The sequence below is a fragment of the Procambarus clarkii genome, chromosome 3 (assembly GCF_040958095.1).
Source record: "Procambarus clarkii isolate CNS0578487 chromosome 3, FALCON_Pclarkii_2.0, whole genome shotgun sequence".
NCBI classification, from domain to species: Eukaryota; Metazoa; Arthropoda; class Malacostraca; order Decapoda; family Cambaridae; genus Procambarus; species Procambarus clarkii.
Genome location: NC_091152.1, coordinates 34,096,442 through 34,121,657, shown reverse-complemented (window position 1 = coordinate 34,121,657; position 25,216 = coordinate 34,096,442). Strand labels below are relative to the sequence as shown.

At 50.2% G+C, this 25,216-nt stretch overlaps 1 protein-coding gene across 1 annotated transcript in view; it reads right to left on the bottom strand.

Annotated features, from left to right (window-relative positions):
• The window catches only part of LOC138368216 (zwei Ig domain protein zig-8-like), a 95,102-nt gene that overhangs the window by 2,528 nt on the left and 67,358 nt on the right, over window positions 1–25,216 (bottom strand). The window contains exons 5-6 of the mRNA XM_069330743.1: window positions 10,842–11,014; window positions 3,977–4,106 (exon numbers count right to left, since the gene is read on the bottom strand). Of these exons, the coding sequence (XP_069186844.1) occupies window positions 3,977–4,106; window positions 10,842–11,014 (303 nt within the window). The remainder of the gene's footprint in view (window positions 1–3,976; window positions 4,107–10,841; window positions 11,015–25,216) is intronic.

Here is a 25,216-nt window from a genome sequence, read left to right as displayed (position 1 = left end):
GGTGGTTTTCATGAGCGAAATCGCGAAAGAGGAACTGCTAGCAAGGAAGTGTTGTCTAAAAGGTGTAGAGAAGTTCAAGAAAATATTCCTGCAGAGGGATATGACAAGGGAAGAGAGAATACGGACAGCAGACGCGAGGAAGGAGCGCAGGGAGAGAGAAGGAAATCAGAGTACCACAACCCAGAACCCTACAATCCCAGAGGGAAGTGGAGAACCCTCTTCAAACAGTGCAACAGCCACAGGGCACCACCCCCACATTCTACCCAACAGACACCCAACCTGCCCCATCCCCTGTCAGCCCCCCACTAAGTACCCACCTAGGGCACCCTCCCCCCACCCACCCCCCTCCCCCCACTCACCCCCCTTCTCCCCCTCACCCCTCTCCCCAGGACCTCCCTTCTCCCCCATCCCCCATGCCCTCCCTTCTCCCACATGCTTTCCCGTCTCTCCCACCCCCATGCCCTCCCTTCCCACCTCCCCCCTAAGCCCCCCACTCTCCCCCACCCCACCTAAGTCTTCCCCTCTCCCCCACTCCCCTAAACCCTCCCCTCTTCCTCACCCACCTCAGCCCTCCCTTTTACCCCACGCCCCCCAAGCCCTCCACCCTTTTCTCTCCCCCCAAGCCCCCCCCCATCTCCCCTATCTCCCACAGCCTCTCCTCCCCCCATGCTTCCCCAACCCTCCCTCTCTTACCCACCCCCTGTACCCTCCCCCTCTTATCCACCCCCTGTACCCTCCCCCTCTTATCCACCCCCTGTACCCTCCCCCTCTTATCCACCCCCTGTACCCTCCCCCTCTTATCCACCCCCTGTACCCTCCCCCTCTCCCCCACCACCCCAAGCCCTCCCTCCTCCACCAATCTCCCCGTGCCAGGTCCCCCCAGCTCCCACTCACCCCAGATCCCAAAGGTCCCCCCCAGAAAAGAAGCAGAAGAGAGTCAGTTTCAGGGTGATGTACTCGAACATAGATGGGATCACAAGCAAGACAAGTGAACTAAGGGAAAGAGCACAAGAAGTTAACCCAGATGTAATCGGACTCACTGAAACAAAACTCTCTGGAATCATAATGAATGCCGTGTTTCCCCAGGAGTATACAGTAATAAGGAAAGAGAGGGAAGGTAGGGGAGGAGGCGGAGTGGCCCTACTCATGAGAAGGGAATGGAGTTTTAAGGAGATGGCCATCCCGGGCTGTGAGGAGTTCAGAGACTACATAGCAGGCACCATAACAATGGGAGGACCAAGAATAGTAGTAGCAGTAATAAACAACCCTCCACCAAATGGCAGGAGACCCAGTCAAGAGTATGAAAACAACAACAAGGCAGTTAACACTATAATTGAGAGGGCAGCCTCTGCTGCCTGTAGAAATAGATCCCACCTGCTCATCATGGGCGACTTCAATCACAGAAAGATTGACTGGGAGAACAAGGAACCGCATGGAGGCGAGGATACGTGGAGAGCCAAACTATTGGAGGTGGTGACAAGCAACGTTTTAACCCAGCATGTCGGAGAACCCACAAGGATGAGAGGCAATGACGAACCAGCGAGACTCGACCTAGTCTTCACTCTGAACGACTCCGACATAAGAGAAATCGGTTTTGAGGACCCAGTAGGAATGAGCGACCACAGTGTACTGGTGTTTGAGTACTTGATTGAAGAAGGGTTATTGAACTCGAGGAGGGATACCGAAACCAAAAGGTTAGCATACCGAAAGGGAAACTATGAGGGGATAAGAAGATTCCTAACAGATATAGCATGGGAAACAGAGCTCAGGGGAAAGACGGCCCAAGATATGATGGATTACATCACGCAGAAGTGCAAGGACGCAGCAAACAAGTTTGTCCCAGTCCAAAAGGAAAACAGAGAAATGAAGATGAGAAACCCATGGTTTAATCAAAGATGTAGGCTAGCTAAGCAGCAAAGTAAAAGGGCATGGAGAAACTATAGGAATAACAGGACACTGGAGAGCAGAGAAAGATACCAGAATGCCAGGAATGAATATGTCATGATGAGAAGAGAGGCAGAAAGACAATACGAAAATGACATCGCAAGCAAGGCAAAGACTCAGCCTAAATTGTTGCATAGCCACATTAGGAGAAAAACAACAGTAAAGGAACAGGTTATGAGATTAAGGATAGGGGCGGAAGGATTCACTACAAATGACAAGGAAGTGTGTGAGGAATTGAATAAGAAATTCCAGGAGGTCTTCACCTTAGAGCAAGGAGAAATTCCAGAGGTAAGTGAGGGAATAGCTAACCAGGAACCACTGGAAGAGTTTGAGATTACCAGTGGGGAAGTAAGGAAGTGTTTACTAGAGTTGGACGTGACGAAGGCTATAGGCCCAGATGGAATCTCCCCTTGGGTTCTAAAGGAAGGAGCAGAAGAACTGTGCCTACCACTCTCCATAGTGTATAACAAATCACTGGCAACAGGGGAACTGCCAGATATTTGGAAAGCAGCTAACGTAGTCCCGATGTACAAGAAAGGGGATAGACAGGAGGCACTGAACTACAGGCCAGTGTCCCTAACCTGCATACCATGCAAGCTGATGGAGAAGATTGTGCGAAAGAAACTAGTGGAGCATCTGGAGCGAAGGAACTTTGTAACACAGCATCAACATGGGTTCAGGGATGGCAGGTCCTGCCTCACAGGGTTACTTGAATTCTACGACCAGGCAACAAAAATAAGGCAAGAAAGAGAAGGGTGGGCAGACTGCATATTTTTGGATTGTCAGAAAGCCTTTGATACAGTGCCATACAAGAGGCTAGTGCGAAAGTTGGAGATGCAGGCTGGAGTGAGAGGGAAGGTACTCCGGTGGATAGAGGAGTACCTAAGCAACAGGAGACAACGAGTCTGTGTGAGGGGTGAGGTCTCAGATTGGCGAGACGTCACAAGTGGAGTCCCGCAGGGGTAAGTCCTTGGACCTATACTGTTTCTGGTATATGTAAATGATCTCCCAGAGGGTATAGATTCGTTCCTCTCAATGTTTGCCGACGATGCAAAAATTATGAGGAGGATTGAAACAGAGGATGATAGTAGGAGGCTACAAGATGACCTGGATAGACTGAGTGAATGGTCCAACAAATGGCTGTTGAAGTTCAACCCGAGTAAATGCAAAGTAATGAAACTAGGCAGTGGAAACAGGAGGCCAGACACAGGATACAGAATAGGAGATGAAGTACTTAATGAAACAGACAGAGAGAAAGATCTAGGAGTTGATATCACACCAAACCTGTCTCCTGAAGCCCACATAAAGAGAATAACGTCTGCGGCATATGCGAGGCTGGCTAACATCAGAACGGCGTTCAGGAACCTGTGTAAGGAATCATTCAGAATCTTGTACACCACATATGTAAGACCAATCCTGGAGTATGCGGCCCCAGCATGGAGCCCGTACCTTGTCAAGCACAAGACGAAGCTGGAAAAAGTCCAAAGGTATGCTACTAGACTAGTCCCAGAACTAAGAGGCATGAGTTATGAGGAAAGGCTGCGGGAAATGCACCTTACGACACTGGAAGACAGAAGAGTAAGGGGGGACATGATCACAACCTACAAAATCCTCAGGGGAATCGACCGGGTAAACAAGGATGAACTATTCAACACTGGTGGGACGCGAACAAGGGGACACAGGTGGAAGCTGAGTACCCAAATGAGCCACAGAGACGTTAGAAAGAACTTTTTCAGTGTCAGAGTAGTTAGTAAATGGAATGCATTAGGAAGTGATGTGGTGGAGGCTGACTCCATACACAGTTTCAAATGTAGATATGATAGAACCCAATAGGCTCAGGAATCTGTACACCAGTTGATTGACGGTTGAGAGGCGGGACCAAAGAGCCAGAGCTCAACCCCCGCAAGCACAATTAGGTGAGTACAATTAGGTGAGTACAGACACACACACACACACACACACACACACACACACACACACACACACACACACACACACACACACACACACACACACACACACAGTCACCTACCAGACTGGACGTGCACAGAGACGGACGAGACTCCGCCAGTATCTGGTCGACAGGTGTATCTGCCAGAGTCGTTGGGGGTGACCGCTGACAACATCAACCTGCTCACCGTTCTGCTCGGCGCCTTCTCTGTCTGGGGAGTGGACACACACCTTATTATTATCTTCACACAACACACCCATCACTCTACCAACTCCCATAATATATATATCTATATATTTGTTTACCTGTGAAATTATTGGTTAAATTTATGATATCTGTAAAAAAATATAGGTTAGGGAAAGAGTGAGTATATATGTATATGTTAAGGCGCGCGGGAATGTTTGTAATGAAGTATGATTTATATTCAATAATTATAGACTATGAAGGTGATTGACGCGGCCAACCACACCACCTGTGTGCTGGAGTGTGTGTGGGGATCATGTCGAGTAAACTGCGTTTTTTGAGTTTACACATTATTTCCTAAAGTTTACTTTGAACTTTGCAAACTAGAATGGCATTTTTGTTTTTATCTGTGCAGTTATCTGTAGTAATACGAGGATGTTATATTGGATATCACTATGTTATGTTAGCTATGTCTTTACCAGAGTTTTCAAGTGGCAGCATATTTCAGTCGTCAGAATATTGCCGAATTGCGTCCCATAATCTTGTGTTTTCGTGTGATAAGATCATTGATTTGTGTTGGAGCGGCGGTGCATGTATCCGGCTGTCACATTAGTGTGTTGGAGCGGCGGTGCATGTATCCGGCTGTCACATTAGTGTGTGTTGGTGCAGCGCATGTATCCGGCTGTCACATTTGTGTGTGTTGGTGCAGCGGTGCATGTATCCGGCTGTCACATTAGTGTGTGTTGGTGCAGCGGTGCATGTATCCGGCTGTCACATTAGTGTGTGTTGGTGCAGCGGTGCATGTATCCGGCTGTCACATTAGTGTGTGTTGGTGCAGCGCATGTATCCGGCTGTCACATTTGTGTGTGTTGGTGCAGCGGTGCATGTATCCGGCTGTCACATTAGTGTGTGTTGGTGCAGCGGTGCATGTATCCGGCTGTCACATTTGTGTGTGTTGGAGCAGCGGTGCATGTATCCGGCTGTCACATTTGTGTGTGTTGGTGTAGCGGTGCATGTATCCGGCTGTCACATTTGTGTGTGTTGGAGCGGCGGTGCATGTATCCGGCTGTCACATTTGTGTGTGTTGGTGCAGCGGTGCATGTATCCGGCTGTCACATTTGTGTGTGTTGGAGCAGCGGTGCATGTATCCGGCTGTCACATTTGTGTGTGTTGGTGCAGCGGTACATGTATCCGGCTGTCACATTTGTGTGTGTTGGTGCAGCGGTGCATGTATCCGGCTGTCACATTTGTGTGTGTTGGTGTAGCGGTGCATGTATCCGGCTGTCACATTTGTGTGTGTTGGAGCAGCGGTGCATGTATCCGGCTGTCACATTTGTGTGTGTTGGTGCAGCGGTACATGTATCCGGCTGTCACATTTGTGTGTGTTGGTGTAGCGGTGCATGTATCCGGCTGTCACATTTGTGTGTTGGTTGTGTTGCTCCCTGAACCCATCAACATGGGTTCAGGGAGAGTAAATCTTGCCTTACAGGCTTGATAGAATTCTACGATCAGGTGACAAAGATTAAGCAAGAAAGAGAAGGATGGGCGGACTGCATTTTTTTGGACTGTCGGAAAGCCTTTGACACAGTATCCCATAAAAGGTTGATGCATAAGCTGGAGAAACAGGCAGGAGTAACTGGTAGGGCGCTCCAGTGGATAAGAGAGTACCTAAGCAATAGGAAGCAGAGAGTTACAGTGAGGGGTGAGACCTCAGATTGGCGTGAAGTCACCAGTGGAGTCCCACAGGGCTCTGTACTCGGACCTATCCTGTTTCTGATATACGTAAATGATCTCCCAGAGGGTATAGACTCATTCCTCTCAATGTTTGCTGACGACGCCAAAATTATGAGAAGGATTAAGACAGAGGAGGACAGCTTGAGGCTTCAAGAAGACCTGGACAAGCTGCAGGAATGGTCGAACAGATGGCTGTTAGAGTTTAACCCAAGCAAATGTAATGTAATAAAGATAGGGTAGGAAGCAGGAGACCAGATACAAGGTATCATTTGGGAGATGAGATACTTAAAGAGTCAGAGAGAGAGAAAGACCTGGGGGTTAATATCACGCCAGACCTGTCCCCTGAAGCTCATATCAAGAGGATAACATCAGCAGCATATGCCAGGTTGGCTAACATAAGAACGGCCATTAGAAACTTGTGTACAGAATCTTTCAGAACATTATATACCACATATGTCAGAAAAATCCTGGAGTATGCGGCTCCAGCATGGAGTCCATATCTAGTCTAGTCCATATCTACTGCTAGAATCCACTCAGTAAAACATCTAAATTATTGGGACCGACTAAAGAGCCTAAATCTGTACTCCCTTGAGCGCAGGCGGGAGAGATACATAATAATTTACACGTGGAAAATAATTGAGGGGCTGGTCCCAAACCTGCACACAGAAATAACATCACATGAGACCAGAAGACATGGTAGGATGTGCAGAATACCCCCGTTGAAAAGCAGAGGTGCAACTGGTACTCTGAGAGAGAACTCTATCAACATCAGAGGCCCGAGACTGTTCAACACGCTTCCACTACACATAAGGGGCATAACTGGCCGACCCCTCAGTGTTCAACAGAGAACTGGATAAGCACCTAAAAAGGATACCTGATCAACCAGGCTGTGACTCATACGTCAGGCTGTGAGCAGCCGCGTCTAACAGCCTGGTTGATCAGTCCAGCAACCAGGAGGCCTGGTCGACAACCGGGCCGCGGGGACACTGAGCCCCGGAAGCACCTCAAGGTAACCTCAAGGTAACCAAGGTAGTCAAGCATAAGACTAAACTGGAAAAGGTTCAAAGGTTTGCCACCAGACTAGTACCCGAGCTGAGAGGTATGAGCTACAAGGAGAGACTACGGGAATTAAACCTCACTTCGTTGGAAGACAGAAGAGTTAGGGGGGACATGATCACCACATTCAAGATTCTCAAGGGAATCGACAGGGTTGATAAAGACAAACTATTTAACACAAGGGACACACGCACAAGGGGACACAGGTGGAAACTGAGTGCCCAAATGAGCCACAGAGATATTAGAAAGAACTTTTTTAGTGTCAGAGTGGTTGACAAATGGAATGCATTAGGAAGTAATGTGGTGGAGGCTGACTCCATACACAGTTTCAAGTGTGGATATGATAGAGCCCAATAGGCTCAGGAACCTGTACACCTGTTGATTGACGGTTGAGAGGCGGGACCAAAGAGCCAGAACTCAACCCCCGCAAGTACAACTAGGTGAGTACAGCTCGATGAGTACACACACACACATACACACACACACACACACACACACATACACACACACACACACACACACACACACACACACACACACACACACACACACACACACACACACACATACCAGTCACATCTCTCCTGTGTGAGGAAGGGAAGGGAACAATCAAGAGAAAGCGCCAAGCCATTACGACTATACAGCACTGGGAAGGGGTCAGGAGAAGGATTTAGGATGGGACGGGGGAAAGGAATGGTGAGAAGAGACTCTGAAAGTATATGTTATGGGGTCAAACACATTAACGATGCCTCTAACCAGATGAACAACTCTATCATGAACTATGAACAACCAACTTTCAATAACACTGAGGCAGGATTTCGAAACTAGTGGTTGTGGTGTTGTATTAAAAAATTGGTTTGTTGCAGAGTATTATACATTGAGGTGATGCGCTACTCTCCTTAGACAAGCCAGAGTTTCCTAGTGCATTTGGAGGCAACATGTTTGTCAATTACCACAATTACCATTGGCGGGTTGCATATTTAGCGTTTTTTTGTCTAGTCTTATGAGATATGATATATTTGGCGTCTCCTTGAAGTAGTCTTCACTTGGGTCTTATCTTGAGGCAACAATAGCTGGCCTCCCTCGTCCTCACGATCAAGAGTTTTAAGTTTATTATCAATGTGATTCTCATCATATTGTCTCCAGAGGCGTCAGCGTTCACACATTAACATGGGCGCCGGCTTCGGGTAGGAACTATGGTGTCACTGAAGCAGATGTTCCACAGAAGCAGTTCCCTTACAGTGGTCAAGGGTGCCCTCGTCTTCAAGGTGTACTCCACAGGAGCACTCCAGTCACACTACACGGGTAAATAAGTGACATCTGGCGTGACCAAATCATTACCTGCCCCGGGGGAAAACAAATGTTTTTATGGTACAGAAGCAAACATTTTCCGCTGGAGATATAAAGCTTGTTAATTAAGTCTCGTCTACGACCTAGAGAGAACCAGTAACTGCAAGAGCACCTTTGACAGTGAGAGAGGACACACCTGCATATGTGGGATACATCCAAGAACCAGGACACATAGGTGGCTGACCACAGACACACACACGTGCCATACACACACACACACACACACACACACACACACACACACACACACACACCTGCCCCACACACACACACACACACACACACACACACACACACACACACACACACACACACACACACACACACACACACACACACATCTTTGAGTACCACCTTTGAACTTTGAGTACCTGGTAGAGCTAAAACTTATCTCCCCCAAAAAAGAACTAGGAATCAAAAGGCTGGCATACCGAAAGGAAAATTATGAACAGATGAGAAGTTTCCTAAGTGAAATACCTTGGGACACAGACCTCAGAGACAAGTCTGTACAGTGTATGAAGGACTATGTTACCCAAAAGTGTCAGGAGGCAGTAAACAGGTTCATCCCGGCCCAACGGGAAAAATCCGAGAAGCAACAGAAGAATCCATGGTATAATAGGGCATGTATGGAAGCGAAGAAACTGAACAAAAGTGCGTGGAGGAACTTCCGGAATAACAGAACACCAGAAAGAAGAGAGAGATACCAGAGAACCAGGAATGAGTACGTCAGGGTGAGAAGAGAAGCAGAGAAAAGTTTTGAAAATGATATAGCAAACAAAGCCAAGACCGAACCAAAGCTACTCCACAGTCACATCAGAAGGAAAACAACAGTGAAAGAACAGGTATTGAAACTTAGAACAGGCGAGGACAGGTATACAGAGAATGACAGAGAGGTGTGTGAAGAACTCAACAAGAGGTTCCAGGAGGTCTTCACAATAGAAAAAGGTGAGGTCACTGTGCTAGGAGAAAGGGAGGTAAACCAGGCGGCCTTGGAAGAGTTCGAAATTACGAGAGAGGAGGTCAAGAGACACCTGCTGGATCTGGATGTTAGAAAGGCTGTTGGTCCAGATGGGATCTCACCATGGATACTGAAAGAGTGTGCAGAGACACTTTGCTTGCCACTCTCCATAGTGTATAGTAAGTCACTGGAGACGGGAGACCTACCAGAAATATGGAAGACGGCGAATGTGGTCCCAATATACAAAAAGGGCGACAGGCAAGAGGCACTTAACTACAGGCCAGTGTCCTTGACTTGTATACCATGCAAGGTGATGGAGAAGATCGTGAGAAAAAACCTGGTAACACATCTGGAGAGAAGGGACTTCGTGACAAATCGCCAACATGGGTTCAGGGAGGGTAAATCTTGCCTTACAGGCTTGATAGAATTCTACGATCAGGTGACAAAGATTAAGCAAGAAAGAGAGGGCTGGGCGGACTGCATTTTCTTGGATTGTCGGAAAGCCTTTGACACAGTACCGCATAAGAGGCTGGTACATAAGTTGGAGAGACAGGCAGGTGTAGCTGGTAAGGTGCTCCAGTGGATAAGGGAGTATCTAAGCAATAGGAAGCAGAGAGTTACGGTGAGGGGTGAGACCTCCGATTGGCGTGAAGTCACCAGTGGAGTCCCACAGGGCTCTGTATTCGGTCTTATCTTGTTTCTGATATATGTAAATGATCTCCCAGAGGGTATCGATTCATTTCTCTCAATGTTTGCAGATGATGCTAAAATTATGAGAAGGATTAAAACAGAAGAGGACTGTTTGAGGCTTCAAGAAGACCTAGACAAGCTGAAGGAATGGTCGAACAAATGGTTGTTAGAGTTTAACCCAACCAAATGTAATGTAATGAAGATAGGTGTAGGGAGCAGGAGGCCAGATACAAGGTATCATCTGGGAGAGGAAATTCTTCAGGAGTCAGAGAAGGAAAAAGACTTGGGGGTTGACATCACGCCAGACCTGTCTCCTGCAGCACATATCAAGCGGATAACTTCAGCGGCATATGCCAGGCTGGCCAACATACGAACGGCATTCAGGAACTTGTGTAAAGAATCATTCAGAACTTTGTATACCACATATGTCAGGCCAATCCTGGAGTATGCAACCCCGGCATGGTGTCCATATCTAGTCAAGGATAAGACTAAACTGGAAAAGGTTCAAAAGTTTGCCACCAGACTAGTACCTGAGCTGAGAGGTATGAGCTACGAGGAGAGACTACGGGAATTAAACCTCACTTCGCTGGAAGACAGAAGAGTTAGGGGGGACATGATCACCACATTCAAGATTCTGAAGGGAATTGATAGGGTAGATAAAGACAGTCTATTTAACACAAGAGGCACACGCACTAGGGGACACAGGTGGAAACTGAGTGCCCAAATGAGCCACAGAGATATTAGAAAGAACTTTTTTAGTGTCAGAGTGGTTGACAAATGGAATGCATTAGGAAGTGATGTGGTGGAGGCTGACTCCATACACAGTTTCAAGTGTAGATATGATAGAGCCCAATAGGCTCAGGAATCTGTACACTTGTTGATTGACGGTTGAGAGGTGAGACCAAAGAGCCAGAGCTCAACCCCCGCAAGCACAACTAGGTGAGTACACCTGCCATACACACATGAGGTACAGACCTGGAGAGCTATTCCGCCTCTCGGAGCATCGTAGTCCAGTCTGCGGGCGCCCTGGTACCACACCACGGCGTGAGGACCCTTCATGTGGTGGTGGGCGACGGTACAGGTCACCGCCAGCACGCTGCCCTCCTGGATGTACCGTTCCTCAGCCCCCGAGATGTGTACCTGGGTACCTGCAAGTATTAGTTCACATGTACTTCAGTTATCCTTGTACCTGTAACGTTACATCATATGTTCATCACCAATTATACTTTGTATAACTCCTAATTTGAAGTAGAGAAATTATCACGGAACACCGAGTTTACCTTTAGTGATGAATGTGATTGATATATTTAATAATTTCTAATGGGTTTCTTGTATGCAAATGTTTATCAAACATACCTCATTAACTAAATGATATAATGAGGACAGAATAAAAAATTTTTACGCTATAACCAAACATTCAGTTAGATTGACAATCTCGGCTGAACTCCTTAAACGAAGAGTTAAACCAGAGGGGATAGGCCTTTGCCGCGTTAGATTACCTCAGGGATCACATACACTCATGACTCACTGTGTACAACATAAGCACACTCAAACACACACACACGCACACGAACACGCACACACACATGCACACACACGCACACTGACGCGCTCAAACATGTAAATGTGATTCTCATTCGTTCACGAGTGAGAACACAAAAGAGGACCTGTTAGCAAGGAAGAGCGGTCTAGTAAATGTACTGAAGTTCAAAAACCTATTCCTGTCGAGGGATAAGACAAGGTGAATGAGGGCAGCAGCCGCGAGGAAGGAGCGCAGAGAGAAAGAAAGGAATCAGGGAAACACAACCCCGAACCCCACAATCCCAGTGGAGAGTGGGGAACCCTCCACAAGCAGTTCAACAGACACAGTGAGAGGAGCACCACCTGCACCTTCCACCTAATAGACGTCCTACCTGCCCCAACCCTTGCCATCACCCCACTAAGTGCCCATCTAGGGCACCCTCCCCCCCACTCTTCCCAGGACCTCCCATCTCCCCCCCCAAGCCCTCCCTTCTTCCCCATCCCCCTAGCCCTCCCTTCCCTCCCCCCCACCCAAGCCCTCTCTTCTCCCCCACCCCCTTAGACCTCCTTTCTCCCGACTCCCCCTAAGCCCTCCCTTCCCCCACACCCCAACCCCTCCCTCCTCTTCTGCCTCCCCAAGCCCTCCCTCGTCTCACGCCCCATCAAGCTCTCCCTTCTCCCCCATCTGCCAAGCTTCCCCCTCTCACCCTCCCCCCCAAGCCTTCCCCTCTCACCCCCCCAAGCACCCCCCCAAGCATCCCCCTCCCCCCTTTGCCCTCTCTTCACCCCCCCAAGCCTTTCCTTCTCCACCACCCTCCCCATGCCAGATCCTCCCAGCACCCTCACACCCCAGATCCCCTAGGTCCCCCTTCCTAGGCTCTCCCATCCCGGTCCCTCCCTGTTTCCGTGCTTCAGGGGAATCAACAGAAACTGAGGAAGGACAGAAGAGAGTCAGTTTTAAGGTGATGTACTCAAACATAGATGGGATTACAAGCAAGGCAAGTGAACTAAAGGAAAGAGCACAAGAATTGAACCCAGATGTAATCGGACTCACAGAAACAAAACTCTCAGGAATGTTATGTTATGAATGTTATGAATGAATGTTATGCTACCCCAGGACTACACTGTAATAAGGAATGAGAGGGAAGGAAGGGGAGGAGGCAGAGTGGCCCTACAAATAAGAAAGGAATGGAGTTTCAAGGAGATGGTTATCCCAGGCTGCAAGGGATTCAGAGACTACATAACAGGTACCAAGATGATGGGAGGACCATGAGTAGTAGTAGCAGTGATATATAACCCTCCACCAAATGACAGAAGACCCAGGCAAGAGCATGACAACAACAACATGGCAGTTAACACTATAATTGAGAGGGCAGCCCCTGTTGCCTGTAGAAATAGATCCCATCTGCTCATCGTAGAGGACTTCAATTAGGGAAGGATCGACTGGGAGAACAAGGAACTGCATGGAGGTGAGGATACATGGAGAGCTAAACTATTGGAGGTAGAAACAAGAAACTTCTCAAGCCAGCATGTCACTGAACCTCTGGCATTCCGAAAAGGGAAGGCTGGCATTCCGAAAGGGAAACTATGAGGAGATAAGAAAATTTCTAACAGATATAACATGGGAAACAGAGCTCAGGGGAAACACGGCCCAAGACATGATGGACTACATCACACAGAAGTGTAAGGAGGCAGCAGACAAGTTTGTCCCGGTCCAAAAGGAAAATAACGAAATGCAGATGAGAAACCCTTGGTTTAACCAGAGATGTAGGCTAGCTTAGCGGCAAAGTAAAAGGCCGTGGAGAAACTATAGAATAACAGGACTCTTGAGAGCAGAGAAATACCAGAGCGCTAGAAATGATTGTCAGGTTGAGAAGAGAGGCAGAAGGGTAATGCGAAAATGACATCGCAAGCAAGGCAAAGACTCGACCTAAATTGTTGCACAGCCACATCAGGAGAAAAACAACAGTAAAGGAACAGGTAATGAAATTGGGGATAGCGGCAGATTCACTACAAACGACAAGGAACTGTGTGAGGAACTGAATAAGAAATTCCTGGAGGTTTTCACATTATAGCAATGAGGAGTTCCAGAGATAATAGAGAGAATTGAACAAATCCACAAGGGCCATGGAGTTGTGTAGAGGGAATAGTTAATCAGGCACCACTAGAAGAGTTTGAGATTACCAGCGGGGATGTAAGGAAGCTTTTGCTAGAGTTGGATGTGACAAAGGACAAAGGCCCAAATGGAATCTCCCCATAGACACTGAAGGAAAGAGCAGAAGAACTGTGCCTGCCACTCTCCATAGTGTATAACAACTCACTGGCAACAGGGACTCTGCCAAAAATTTGGAAGACGGCTAACGTAGTCCCGATATACAAGAAAGAGGATAGACAAGAGGCACTGAATTACAGGCCAGTGTCCCTGACCTGCATTCCATGCAAGCTGATGGAGAAGATTGTGCGAAAAAAGCTAGTGGAACATCTGGAGTTGAAGAACTTTATAACACAGCATCAACATGGGTTCAGGGATGACAAGTCCTGCCTCACAGGATTAACTGAACTCCACGACCAGGCAAGAAACAGAAGGGTGGGCAGACTGCATATTTTTCGATTGCCAGAAAGCCTTTGACACAGTACCACACAAGAGGCTACTGATAAAGTTGGAGATGCAGGCTGGAGTGAAAGGGAAGGTACTCCATTGGATAAGGGAGTACCTAAGCAACAGGAGACAACGAGTCAGTGTGAGGGGTGAGGTCTCAGATTGGCGAGATGTTACCAGTGGAGTCCCGCAGGGTTCAGTCCTTGGACCTATACTGTTTCTGATATATGTAAATGATCTCCCAGAGGGTATAGAATCGTTCCTCTCATTGTTTGCTGATGATGCAAAAATTATGAGGATTAAAACAGAGGAAGAAAGTATGAGGCTACAAGAAGACCTAGACAGACTGAATGAATGGTCCAACAAATGGCTATTAAAATTCAACCCCAGTAAATGTAAGTAATGAAACTAGGCGGTGGAAACAGGTCAGATACAGGATACAGAATAGGAGATGAAGTACTTCATGAAACGGACAGAGAGAAAGATCTAGGAATTTATATCACACCAAACCTGTCTCCTGAAGCCCACATGAAAAGAATAACGTCTGCGGCATATGCGAGGCTGGCTAACATCAAAACAGCGTTCAGGAACCTGTGTAAGGAATAATTCAGAACCTTGAATACCACATATGAAAGACCAATCCTGGAGTATGCGGCCCCAGCAAGGAGCCCGTACCTTGTCAAGCACAGGACGAAGCTGGAAAAGCTTCAGAGGTATGCCACTAGGCTAGTCCCAGAACTAAGAGGCATGAGTTACGAGGAAAGGCTGCGGGAAATGCACCTTACGACACTGGAAGACAGAAGAGTAAGGGGAGACATGATCACAACCTACAAAATTATCAGAGGAATTGAGATGGTAGATAAAGATAAACTGTTTAACACTGGTGGTACGCGAACAAGGGGACACAGGTGGAGACTGAGTACCCAAATGAGCCACAGGGACGTCATAAAGAACTTTTTCAGTGTTAGAGTAGTTAACAGGTGGAATGCATTAGGCAGTGATGTGGTGGAGGCTGACTCCATACACAGTTTCAAATGTAGATATGATAGAGCCCAGTAGGCTCAGGAATCTGTACACCAGTTGATTGACAGTTGAGAGGCGGGACCAAAGAGCCAAAGCTCAACCCCCCGCAAGCACAACTAGGTGAGTACACACACACACGCACACACATACACAGGTGAATGAGAGGAGATATTCATACCCCACAAGAATGAGAGGAGAAGATGAACCAGCAATGCTTGATTTGATATTTACCCTAAATGAGTGGGATATAAGGGAAGTTAAGATGGAAGCGCCCTTGGGAATGAGTGACCACAGTGTATTGAACTTTGAGTACCTGGTAGAGCTAGGACTTATCTCCCCCAAAAAAGAACTAGGAATCAAAAGGCTGGCATACCGAAAGGGGAATTATGAACAGATGAGAAGTTCCTAAGTGAAATACCTTGGGACACAGACCTCAGAGATAAGTCTGTATAGGGTATGATGGACTATGTTACCCAAAAGTGTCAGGAGGCAGTAACCAGGTTCATCCCGGCCCAAAGGGAAAAATCCGAGAAGCAACAGAAGAATCCATGGTATAATAGGGCATGTATGGTAGCGAAGAAATTGAACAAAAGGGCGTGGAGGAACTTCCGGAATAACAGAACACCAGAAAGAAGAGAGAGATACCAGAGAACCAGGAATGAGTACGTCAGGATGAGAAGAGAAGCAGAGAAAAGCTTTGAAAATGATATAGCAAACAAAGCCAAGACCGAACCAAAGCTACTCCACAGGCACATCAGAAGGAAAACAACAGTGAAAGAACAGGTATTGAAACTTAGAACAGGCGAGGACAGGTATACAGAGAATGACAGAGAGGTGTGTGAAGAACTCAACAAGAGGTTCCAGGAGGTCTTCACAATAGAACAAGGTGCGGTCACTGTGCTAGGAGAAAGGGAGGTAAACCAGGCGCCCTTGGAAGAGTTCGAAATTACGAGAGAGGAGGTCAAGAGACACCTGCTGGATCTGGATGTTAGAAAGGCTGTTGGTCGAGATGGGATCTCACCATGGATACTGAAAGAGTGTGCAGAGACACTTTGCTTGCCACTCTCCATAGTGTATAGTAAGTCACTGGAGACGGGAGACCTACCAGAAATATGGAAGACGGCGAATGTGGTCCCAATATACAAAAAGGGCGACAGGCAAGAGGCACTGAACTACAGGCCAGTGTCCTTGACTTGTATACCATGCAAGGTGATGGAGAAGATCGCGAGAAAAAACCTGGTAACACATCTGGAGAGAAGGGACTTCGTGACAAGTCGCCAACATGGGTTCAGGGAGGGTAAATCATGCCTTATAGGCTTGATAGAATTCTACGATCAGGTGACAAAGATTAAGCAAGAAAGAGAGGGCTGGGCGGACTGCATTTTCTTGGATTGTCGGAAAGCCTTTGACACAGTACCGCATAAGAGGCTGGTACATAAGCTGGAGAGACAGGCAGGTGTAGCTGGTAAGGTGCTCCAGTGGATAAGGGAGTATCTAAGCAATAGGAAGCAGAGAGTTACTTTGAGGGGTGAGACCTCCGATTGGCGTGAAGTCACCAGTGGAGTCCCACAGGGCTCTGTACTCGGTCCTATCTTGTTTCTGATATATGTAAATGATCTCCCGGAGGGTATCGATTCATTTCTCTCAATGTTTGCGGACGATGCTTAAATTATGAGAAGGATTAAAACAGAAGAGGACTGTTTGAGGCTTCAAGAAGACCTAGACAAGCTGAAGGAATGGTCGAACAAATGGTTGTTAGAGTTTAACCCAACCAAATGTAATGTAATGAAGATAGGTGTAGGGAGCAGGAGGCCAGATACAAGGTATCATCTGGGAGAGGAAATTCTTCTGGAGTCAGAGAAGGAAAAAGACTTGGGGGTTGATATCACGCCAGACCTGTCTCCTGCAGCACATATCAAGAGGATAACATCAGCGGCATATGCCAGGCTGGCCAACATACGAACGGCATTCAGAAACTTGTGTAAAGAATCATTCAAAACTTTGTATACCACATATGTCAGGCCAATCCTGGAGTATGCAGCCCCAGCATGGAGTCCATATCTAGTCAAGGATAAGACTAAACTGGAAAAGGTTCAAAGGTTTGCCACCAGACTAGTACCCGAGCTGAGAGGTATGAGCTACGCGGAGAGACTACTGGAATTAAACCTCACTTCGCTGGAAGACAGAAGAGTTAGGGGGGACATGATCACCACATTCAAGATTCTGAAGGGAATTGATAGGGTAGATAAAGACAGTCTATTTAACACAAGGGGAACACGCACAAGGGGACACAGGTGGAAACTGAGTGCCCAAATGAGTCACAGAGATATTAAAAAGAACTTTTTTAGTGTCAGAGTGGTTGACAAATGGAATGTATTAGGAGGTGATGTGGTGGAGGCTGACTCCATACACAGTTTCAAGTGTAGATATGATAGACCCCAATTGGCTCAGGAATCTGTACACCTGTTGATTGACGGTTGAGAGGCGGGACCAAAGAGCCAGAGCTCAACCCCCGCAAACACAACTAGATGAGTACAACTAGGTGAGTACACACACAGGTGAGTGAGTTGAGCCATAGACTAGCTAGGACACAGGTGAGCTAACGCACAGGTGAGCTAGGGTGAGCTAGGACACGGATGAGCTAGGACACAGGTGAGCTGGGATGAGCTAGGACACAGGTGAGTTAGGGCACAGGTGAGCTAGGACACAGGTGAGCTGGGATGAGCTAGGGCACAGGTGAGCTATGACATAGTTGAGCTAGGGCACAGGTGAGCTAGGACACAGGTGAGCTGGGATGAGCTAGGACACAGGTGAGCTATGACACAGGTGAGCTAGGGCACAGGTGAGCTGGGAGATAGGTGAGATAGGGTGAGCTAGGGCACAGGTGAGCTAGGATAAGGTAGGAAACAGGTGAGCTAGGGTGAGCTTGGGTGAGCTAGGACACAGGTGAGCTAGGACACAGGTGAGCTTGGGTGAGCTAGGACACAGGTGAGCTAGGGTGAGCTAGGGCACAGGTGAGCTAGGGTGAGCTAGGGCACAGGTGAGCAGGGATGAGCTAGGACACAGGTGAGCTAGGACACAGGTGAGCTGGGATGAGCTAGGACACAGGTGACCTAGGACACAGGTGAGCTGGGATGAGCTAGGACACAGGTGATCTAGGACACAGGTGAGCTAGGACAGGTGAGCTAGGACATAGGTGAGCTAGGACACAGGTGAGCTAGGGCACAGGTGAGCTGGGATGAGCTAGGACACAGGTGAGCTAGGGTGAGCTAGGACACAGGTGAGCTGGGATGAGCTAGGGCACAGGTGAGCTAGGACACAGGTGAGCTAGGGCACAGGTGAGCTGGGATGAGCTAGGACACAGGTGAGCTAGGACACAGGTGAACTGGGATGAGCTAGGACACAGGTGAGCTAGGGTGAGCTAGGACACAGGTGAGCTAGGGTGAGCTTGGACACAGGTGAGCTAGTGTGAGCTAGGGCACAGGTGAGCTGGGATGTGCTAGGACACAGGTGAGCTAGGACACAGGTGAGCTAGGGTGAGCTAGGACACAGGTGAGCTAGGGTGTGCTAGGACGCAGGTGAGCTAGGACACAGGTGAGCTAGGACACAGGTGAGCTAGGACAGGTGAGCTAGGGTGAGCTAGGACACAGGTGAGCTAGGACACAGGTGAGCTAGGGTGAGCTAGGACACAGGTGAGCCAGGGTGAGCTAGGGCACAGGTGATCTAGGGTGAGCTAGGACACAGGTGAGCTAGGGTGAGCTAGGACACAGGTGAGCTGGGATGAGCTAGGGCACAGGTGAGCTACGACACAGGTGAGCTAGGGCACAGGTGAGCTGGGATGAGCTAGGACACAGGTGAACTGGGATGAGCTAGGACACATGTGAGCTAGGGTGAGCTAGGACACAGGTGAGCTAGGGTGAGCTTGGACACAGGTGAGCTAGTGTGAGCTAGGGCACAGGTGAGCTGGGATGTGCTAAGACACAGGTGAGCTAGGACACAGGTGAGCTAGGGTGAGCTAGGACACAGTTGAGCTAGGGTGTGCTAGGACGCAGGTGAGCTAGGACACAGGTGAGCTAGGACACAGGTGAGCTAGGACAGGTGAGCTAGGGTGAGCTAGGACACAGGTGAGCTAGGACACAGGTGAGCTAGGGTGACCTAGGACACAGGTGAGCCAGGGTGAGCTAGGGCACAGGTGATCTAGGGTGAGGTAGGACACAGGTGAGCCAGGACACAGGTGAGCTAGGACACAGGTGAGCCAGTGTGAGCTAGGACACAGGTGAGCTAGGGTGAGCTAGGACACAGGTGAGCCAGGGTGAGCTAGGACACATGTGAGCTAGGACACAGGTGAGCTAGGACACAAGTGAGCTAGGGTGAGCTAGGACACAGGTGAGCCAGGGTGAGCTAGGACACATGTGAGCTAGGACACAGGTGAGCTAGGACAGAGGTGAGCTAGGACACAGGTGAGCTAAGACACAGGTGAGCCAGCGTGAGCTAGGACACAGGTGAGCCAGGGTGAGCTAGGACACAGGTGAGCTAGGGTGAACTAGGATACAGGTGAGCCAGGACACAGGTGAGCTAGGGTGAGCTAGGTCACAGGTGAGGTAGGGTAAGCTAGGGCACAGGTGAACTAGGGTGAGCTAGGGTGAGCTAGGACACAGGTGAGCTAAGACACAGGTGAGCTAGAGTGAGCAAGGACACAGGTGAGCTAGGGTTAGCTAGGACACAGGTGAGCTAGGACACAGGTGTGGTAGGGTGAGCTAGGACACAGGTGAGCTAGGGTGAGAAAGGACACAGGTGAGCTAGGGTGGGCTAGGACACAGGTGAGCTAGGGTAAGCTAGGACACAGGTGAGCTAGGACACAGGTAAGCTAGGGTGAGCTAGGACACAGGTGAGCCAGTGTGAGCTAGGATATAGGTGAGCCAGGGTGAGCTAGGACACAGGTGAGCTGGGGTGAGCTGGGACACAGGTGAGCTAAGGTGAGCCAGGGTGAGCTTGGACACAGGTGAGCTAGGACACAGGTGAGCTAGGGTGAGCTTGGATTCAGGTGAGCTAGGACACAGGAGAGCTAGGTCACCGGTGAGCTGGGGTGAGCTAGGACACAGGTTAGCTAGGGTAAGCTAGGACACAGGTAAGCCAGGGTGAGCTAGGATATAGGTGAGCCAGGGTGAGCTAGGACACAGGTGAGCCAGGGTGAGCTTGGACACAGGTGAGCTAGGGTGAGCTACGACACAGTAGATCTAGGACACAGGTGAGCTAGGGTGAGCCAGGACACAGGTGAGCTAGGAAGAGCTAGGACACAGGTGAGCTAGGAAGAGCTAGGACACAGGTGAGCTAGGACACAGGTGAGTTAGGGTGAGCTAGGACACAGGTGGGCTAGGACACAGGTGAGCTAGGGTGAGCTAGGACACAGATGAGCTAGGGCGAGCTAGGACACTGGTGAGCTAAGGTGAGCTAGGACACAGGTGAGCTAGGACACGGGTGAGCTAGGACACAGGTGAGCTAGGACACGGGTGAGCTAGGACACAGGTGAGCTGGGGTGAGCTAGGACACAGGTGAGCTAGGGTGAGCTTGGACACGGGTGAGCTAGGGTGAGTTAGGACACAGGTGAGCTAGAGTGAGCTAGGACACGGGTGAGCTAGGACACAGGTGAGCTAGAAGGAGCTAGGACACAGGTGAGCTAGGGTGAGCTTGGACACAGGTGAGCTAGTGTGAGCTAGGGCACAGGTGAGCTGGGATGTGCTAAGACACAGGTGAGCTAGGACACAGGTGAGCTAGGGTGAGCTAGGACACAGTTGAGCTAGGGTGTGCTAGGACGCAGGTGAGCTAGGACACAGGTGAGCTAGGACACAGGTGAGCTAGGACAGGTGAGCTAGGGTGAGCTAGGACACAGGTGAGCTAGGACACAGGTGAGCTAGGGTGACCTAGGACACAGGTGAGCCAGGGTGAGCTAGGGCACAGGTGATCTAGGGTGAGGTAGGACACAGGCGAGCCAGGACACAGGTGAGCTAGGACACAGGTGAGCCAGTGTGAGCTAGGACACAGGTGAGCTAGGGTGAGCTAGGACACAGGTGAGCCAGGGTGAGCTGGGACACAGGTGAGCTAGGACACAAGTGAGCTAGGGTGAGCTAGGACACAGGTGAGCCAGGGTGAGCTAGGACACATGTGAGCTAGGACACAGGTGAGCTAGGACAGAGGTGAGCTAGGACACAGGTGAGCTAAGACACAGGTGAGCCAGCGTGAGCTAGGACACAGGTGAGCCAGGGTGAGCTAGGACACAGGTGAGCTAGGGTGAACTAGGATACAGGTGAGCCAGGACACAGGTGAGCTAGGGTGAGCTAGGTCACAGGTGAGGTAGGGTAAGCTAGGGCACAGGTGAACTAGGGTGAGATAGGGTGAGCTAGGACACAGGTGAGCTAAGACACAGGTGAGCTAGAGTGAGCAAGGACACAGGTGAGCTAGGGTTAGCTAGGACACAGGTGAGCTAGGACACAGGTGTGGTAGGGTGAGCTAGGACACAGGTGAGCTAGGGTGAGAAAGGACACAGGTGAGCTAGGGTGGGCTAGGACACAGGTGAGCTAGGGTAAGCTAGGACACAGGTGAGCTAGGACACAGGTAAGCTAGGGTGAGCTAGGACACAGGTGAGCTAGTGTGAGCTAGGATATAGGTGAGCCAGGGTGAGCTAGGACACAGGTGAGCTGGGGTGAGCTGGGACACAGGTGAGCTAAGGTGAGCCAGGGTGAGCTTGGACACAGGTGAGCAAGGACACAGGTGAGCTAGGGTGAGCTTGGATACAGGTGAGCTAGGACACAGGAGAGCTAGGTCACCGGTGAGCTGGGGTGAGCTAGGACACAGGTTAGCTAGGGTAAGCTAGGACACAGGTAAGCCAGGGTGAGCTAGGATATAGGTGAGCCAGGGTGAGCTAGGACACAGGTGAGCCAGGGTGAGCTTGGACACAGGTGAGCTAGGGTGAGCTACGACACAGTAGAGCTAGGACACAGGTGAGCTAGGGTGAGCCAGGACACAGGTGAGCTAGGAAGAGCTAGGACACAGGTGAGCTAGGAAGAGCTAGGACACAGGTGAGCTAGGACACAGGTGAGTTAGGGTGAGCTAGGACACAGGTGGGCTAGGACACAGGTGAGCTAGGGTGAGCTAGGACACAGATGAGCTAGGGCGAGCTAGGACACTGGTGAGCTAAGGTGAGCTAGGACACAGGTGAGCTAGGACACGGGTGAGCTAGGACACAGGTGAGCTAGGACACGGGTGAGCTAGGACACAGGTGAGCTGGGGTGAGCTAGGACACAGGTGAGCTAGGGTGAGCTTGGACACGGGTGAGCTAGGGTGAGTTAGGACACAGGTGAGCTAGAGTGAGCTAGGACACGGGTGAGCTAGGACACAGGTGAGCTAGAGGGAGCTAGGACACAGGTGAGCTAGAGTGAGCTAGGACACAGGTGAGCTAGGACACGGGTGAGCTAGAGTGAGCTAGGACACAGGTGAGCTAGAGTGAGTTAGGACACGGGTGAGCTAGAGTGAGCTAGGACACAGGTGAGCCAGGGTGAGCTAGGACACAGGTTAGCTAGGGTGAGCTAGGACACAGGTGAGCTAGGGCGAGCTAGGACACAGGTGAGCTAGGATACGGGTGAGCTAGGGCACAGGTGAGCTAGGACACAGGTGAGCAAGAGTGAGCTAGGACACAGGTGAGCTAGAGTGAGCTAGGACACAGGTGAGCTAGAGTGAGCAAGGACACAGGTGAGCTAGAGTGACCTAGGACACAGGTGAGCTAGAGTGAGCTAGGACACAGGTGAGCTAGGACACGAGTGAGCTAGGACACAGGTGAGCTGGGGTGAGCTAGGACACAGGTTAGCTAGGGTGAGCTAGGACACAGGTGAGCTAGGGTGAGCTAGGACATAGATGAGCTAGGACAAAGGTGAGCTAGGGTGAGCTAGGACACAGGTAAGCTAGGGTGAGTTAGGACACAGGTGAGCCAGGGTGAGCTAGGACACAGGTGAGCTAGAATGAGCTAGGACACAGGTGAGCTAGAGTGAGCTAGGACACAGGTGAGCTAGAGTGAGCTAGGACACAGGTGAGCTAGAGTGAGCTAGGACACGGGTGAGTTAGGACACAGGTGAGCTAGAGTGAGCAAGGACACAGGTGAGCTAGAGTGAGCTAGGACACAGGTGAGCTAGGATACAGGTGAGCTAGGACACGGGTGAGCTAGGACACAGGTGAGCTAGGGTGAGCTTGGACACGGGTGAGCTAGGGTGAGTTAGGACACAGGTGAGCTAGAGTGAGCTAGGACACGGGTGAGCTAGGACACAGGTGAGCTAGAGGGAGCTAGGACACAGGTGAGTTAGAGTGAGCTAGGACACAGGTGAGCTAGGGTGAGCTAGGACACGGGTGAGCTAGAGTGAGCTAGGACACAGGTGAGCTAGAGTGAGTTAGGACACGGGTGAGCTAGAGTGAGCTAGGACACAGGTGACCCAGGGTGAGCTAGGACACAGGTTAGCTAGGGTGAGCTAGGACACAGGTGAGCTAGGGTGAGCTAGGACACAGGTGAGCTAGGATACGGGTGAGCTAGTGCACAGGTGAGCTAGGACACAGGTGAGCAAGAGTGAGCTAGGACACAGGTGAGCTAGAGTGAGCTAGGACACAGGTGAGCTAGAGTGAGCTAGGACACAGGTGAGCTAGAGTGAGCTAGGACACAGGTGAGCTAGAGTGACCTAGGACACAGGTGAGCTAGAGTGAGCTAGGACACAGGTGAGCTAGGACACGAGTGAGCTAGGACACAGGTGAGCTGGGGTGAGCTAGGACACAGGTTAGCTAGGGTGAGCTAGGACACAGGTGAGCTAGGGTGAGCTAGGACATAGATGAGCTAGGACAAAGGTGAGCTAGGGTGAGCTAGGACACAGGTGAGCTAGGGTGAGTTAGGACACAGGTGAGCCAGGGTGAGCTAGGACACAGGTGAGCTAGAATGAGCTAGGACACAGGTGAGCTAGAGTGAGCTAGGACACAGGTGAGCTAGAGTGAGCTAGGACACAGGTGAGCTAGAGTGAGCTAGGACACGGGTGAGTTAGGACACAGGTGAGCTAGAGTGAGCTAGGACACAGGTGAGCTAGAGTGAGCTAGAACACAGGTGAGCTAGGATACAGGTGAGCTAGGACACGGGTGAGCTAGGACACAGGTGAGCTAGGACACAGGTGAGCTAGAGTTAGCTAGGACACAGCTAGGTGAGCTAGAGTGAGCTAGGACACAGGTGAGCTAGAGTGAGCTAGGACACAGGTGAGCTAGGGTGAGCTGGGACACAGGTGAGCTAGGACACAGGTGAGCTAGGGTGAGCTAGGACACAGGTGAGCTAGGGTGAGCTAGGACACAGGTGAGCTAGGGTGAGCTAGGACACAGGTGAGCTAGGACACAGGTGAGCCAAGGTGAGCTTGGACACAGGTGAGCTAGGGTGAGCTGGGACACAGGTGAGCTAGGGTGAGCTAGGACACAGGAGAGCTAGGACACGGGTGAGCTAGGACACAGGTGAGCTAGGGTGAGCCAGGACAGGTGAGCTAGGAAGAGCTAGGACACAGGTGAGCTAGGACACAGGTGAGCTAGGACACAGATGAGCTAGGACACAGGTGGGCTAGGACACAGGTGAACTAGGGTGAGCTAGGACACAGGTGAGCTAGGGCGAGCTAGGACACTGGTGAACTAGGGTGAGCAAGGACACAAGTGAGCTAGGGTGAGCTAGGACACAGGTGAGCTAGGACACGGGTGAGGTAGGACACAGGTGAGCTAGGACACAGGTGAGCTAGGACACGGGTGAGCTAGGACACGGGTGAGCTAGGACACAGGTGAGCTGGGGTGAGCTAGGACACAGGTTAGCTAGGGTGAGCTAGGACACAGGTGAGCTAGGGTGAGCTAGGACACAGGTGAGCTAGGGTGAGCTAGGACACAGGTGAGCTAGGACACGGGTGAGGTAGGGTGAGTTAGGACACAGGTGAGCTAGAGTGAGCTAGGACACGGGTGAGCTAGAGTGAGCTATGACACAGGTGAGCTAGGGTGAGCTGGGACACAGGTGAGCTAGGACACAGGTGAGCTAGGGTGAGCTAGGACACAGGTGAGCTAGGGTGAGCTAGGACACAGGTGAGCTAGGGTGAGCTAGGACACAGGTGAGCTAGGACACAGGTGAGCTAGGACACAGGTGAGCCAGGGTGAGCTTGGA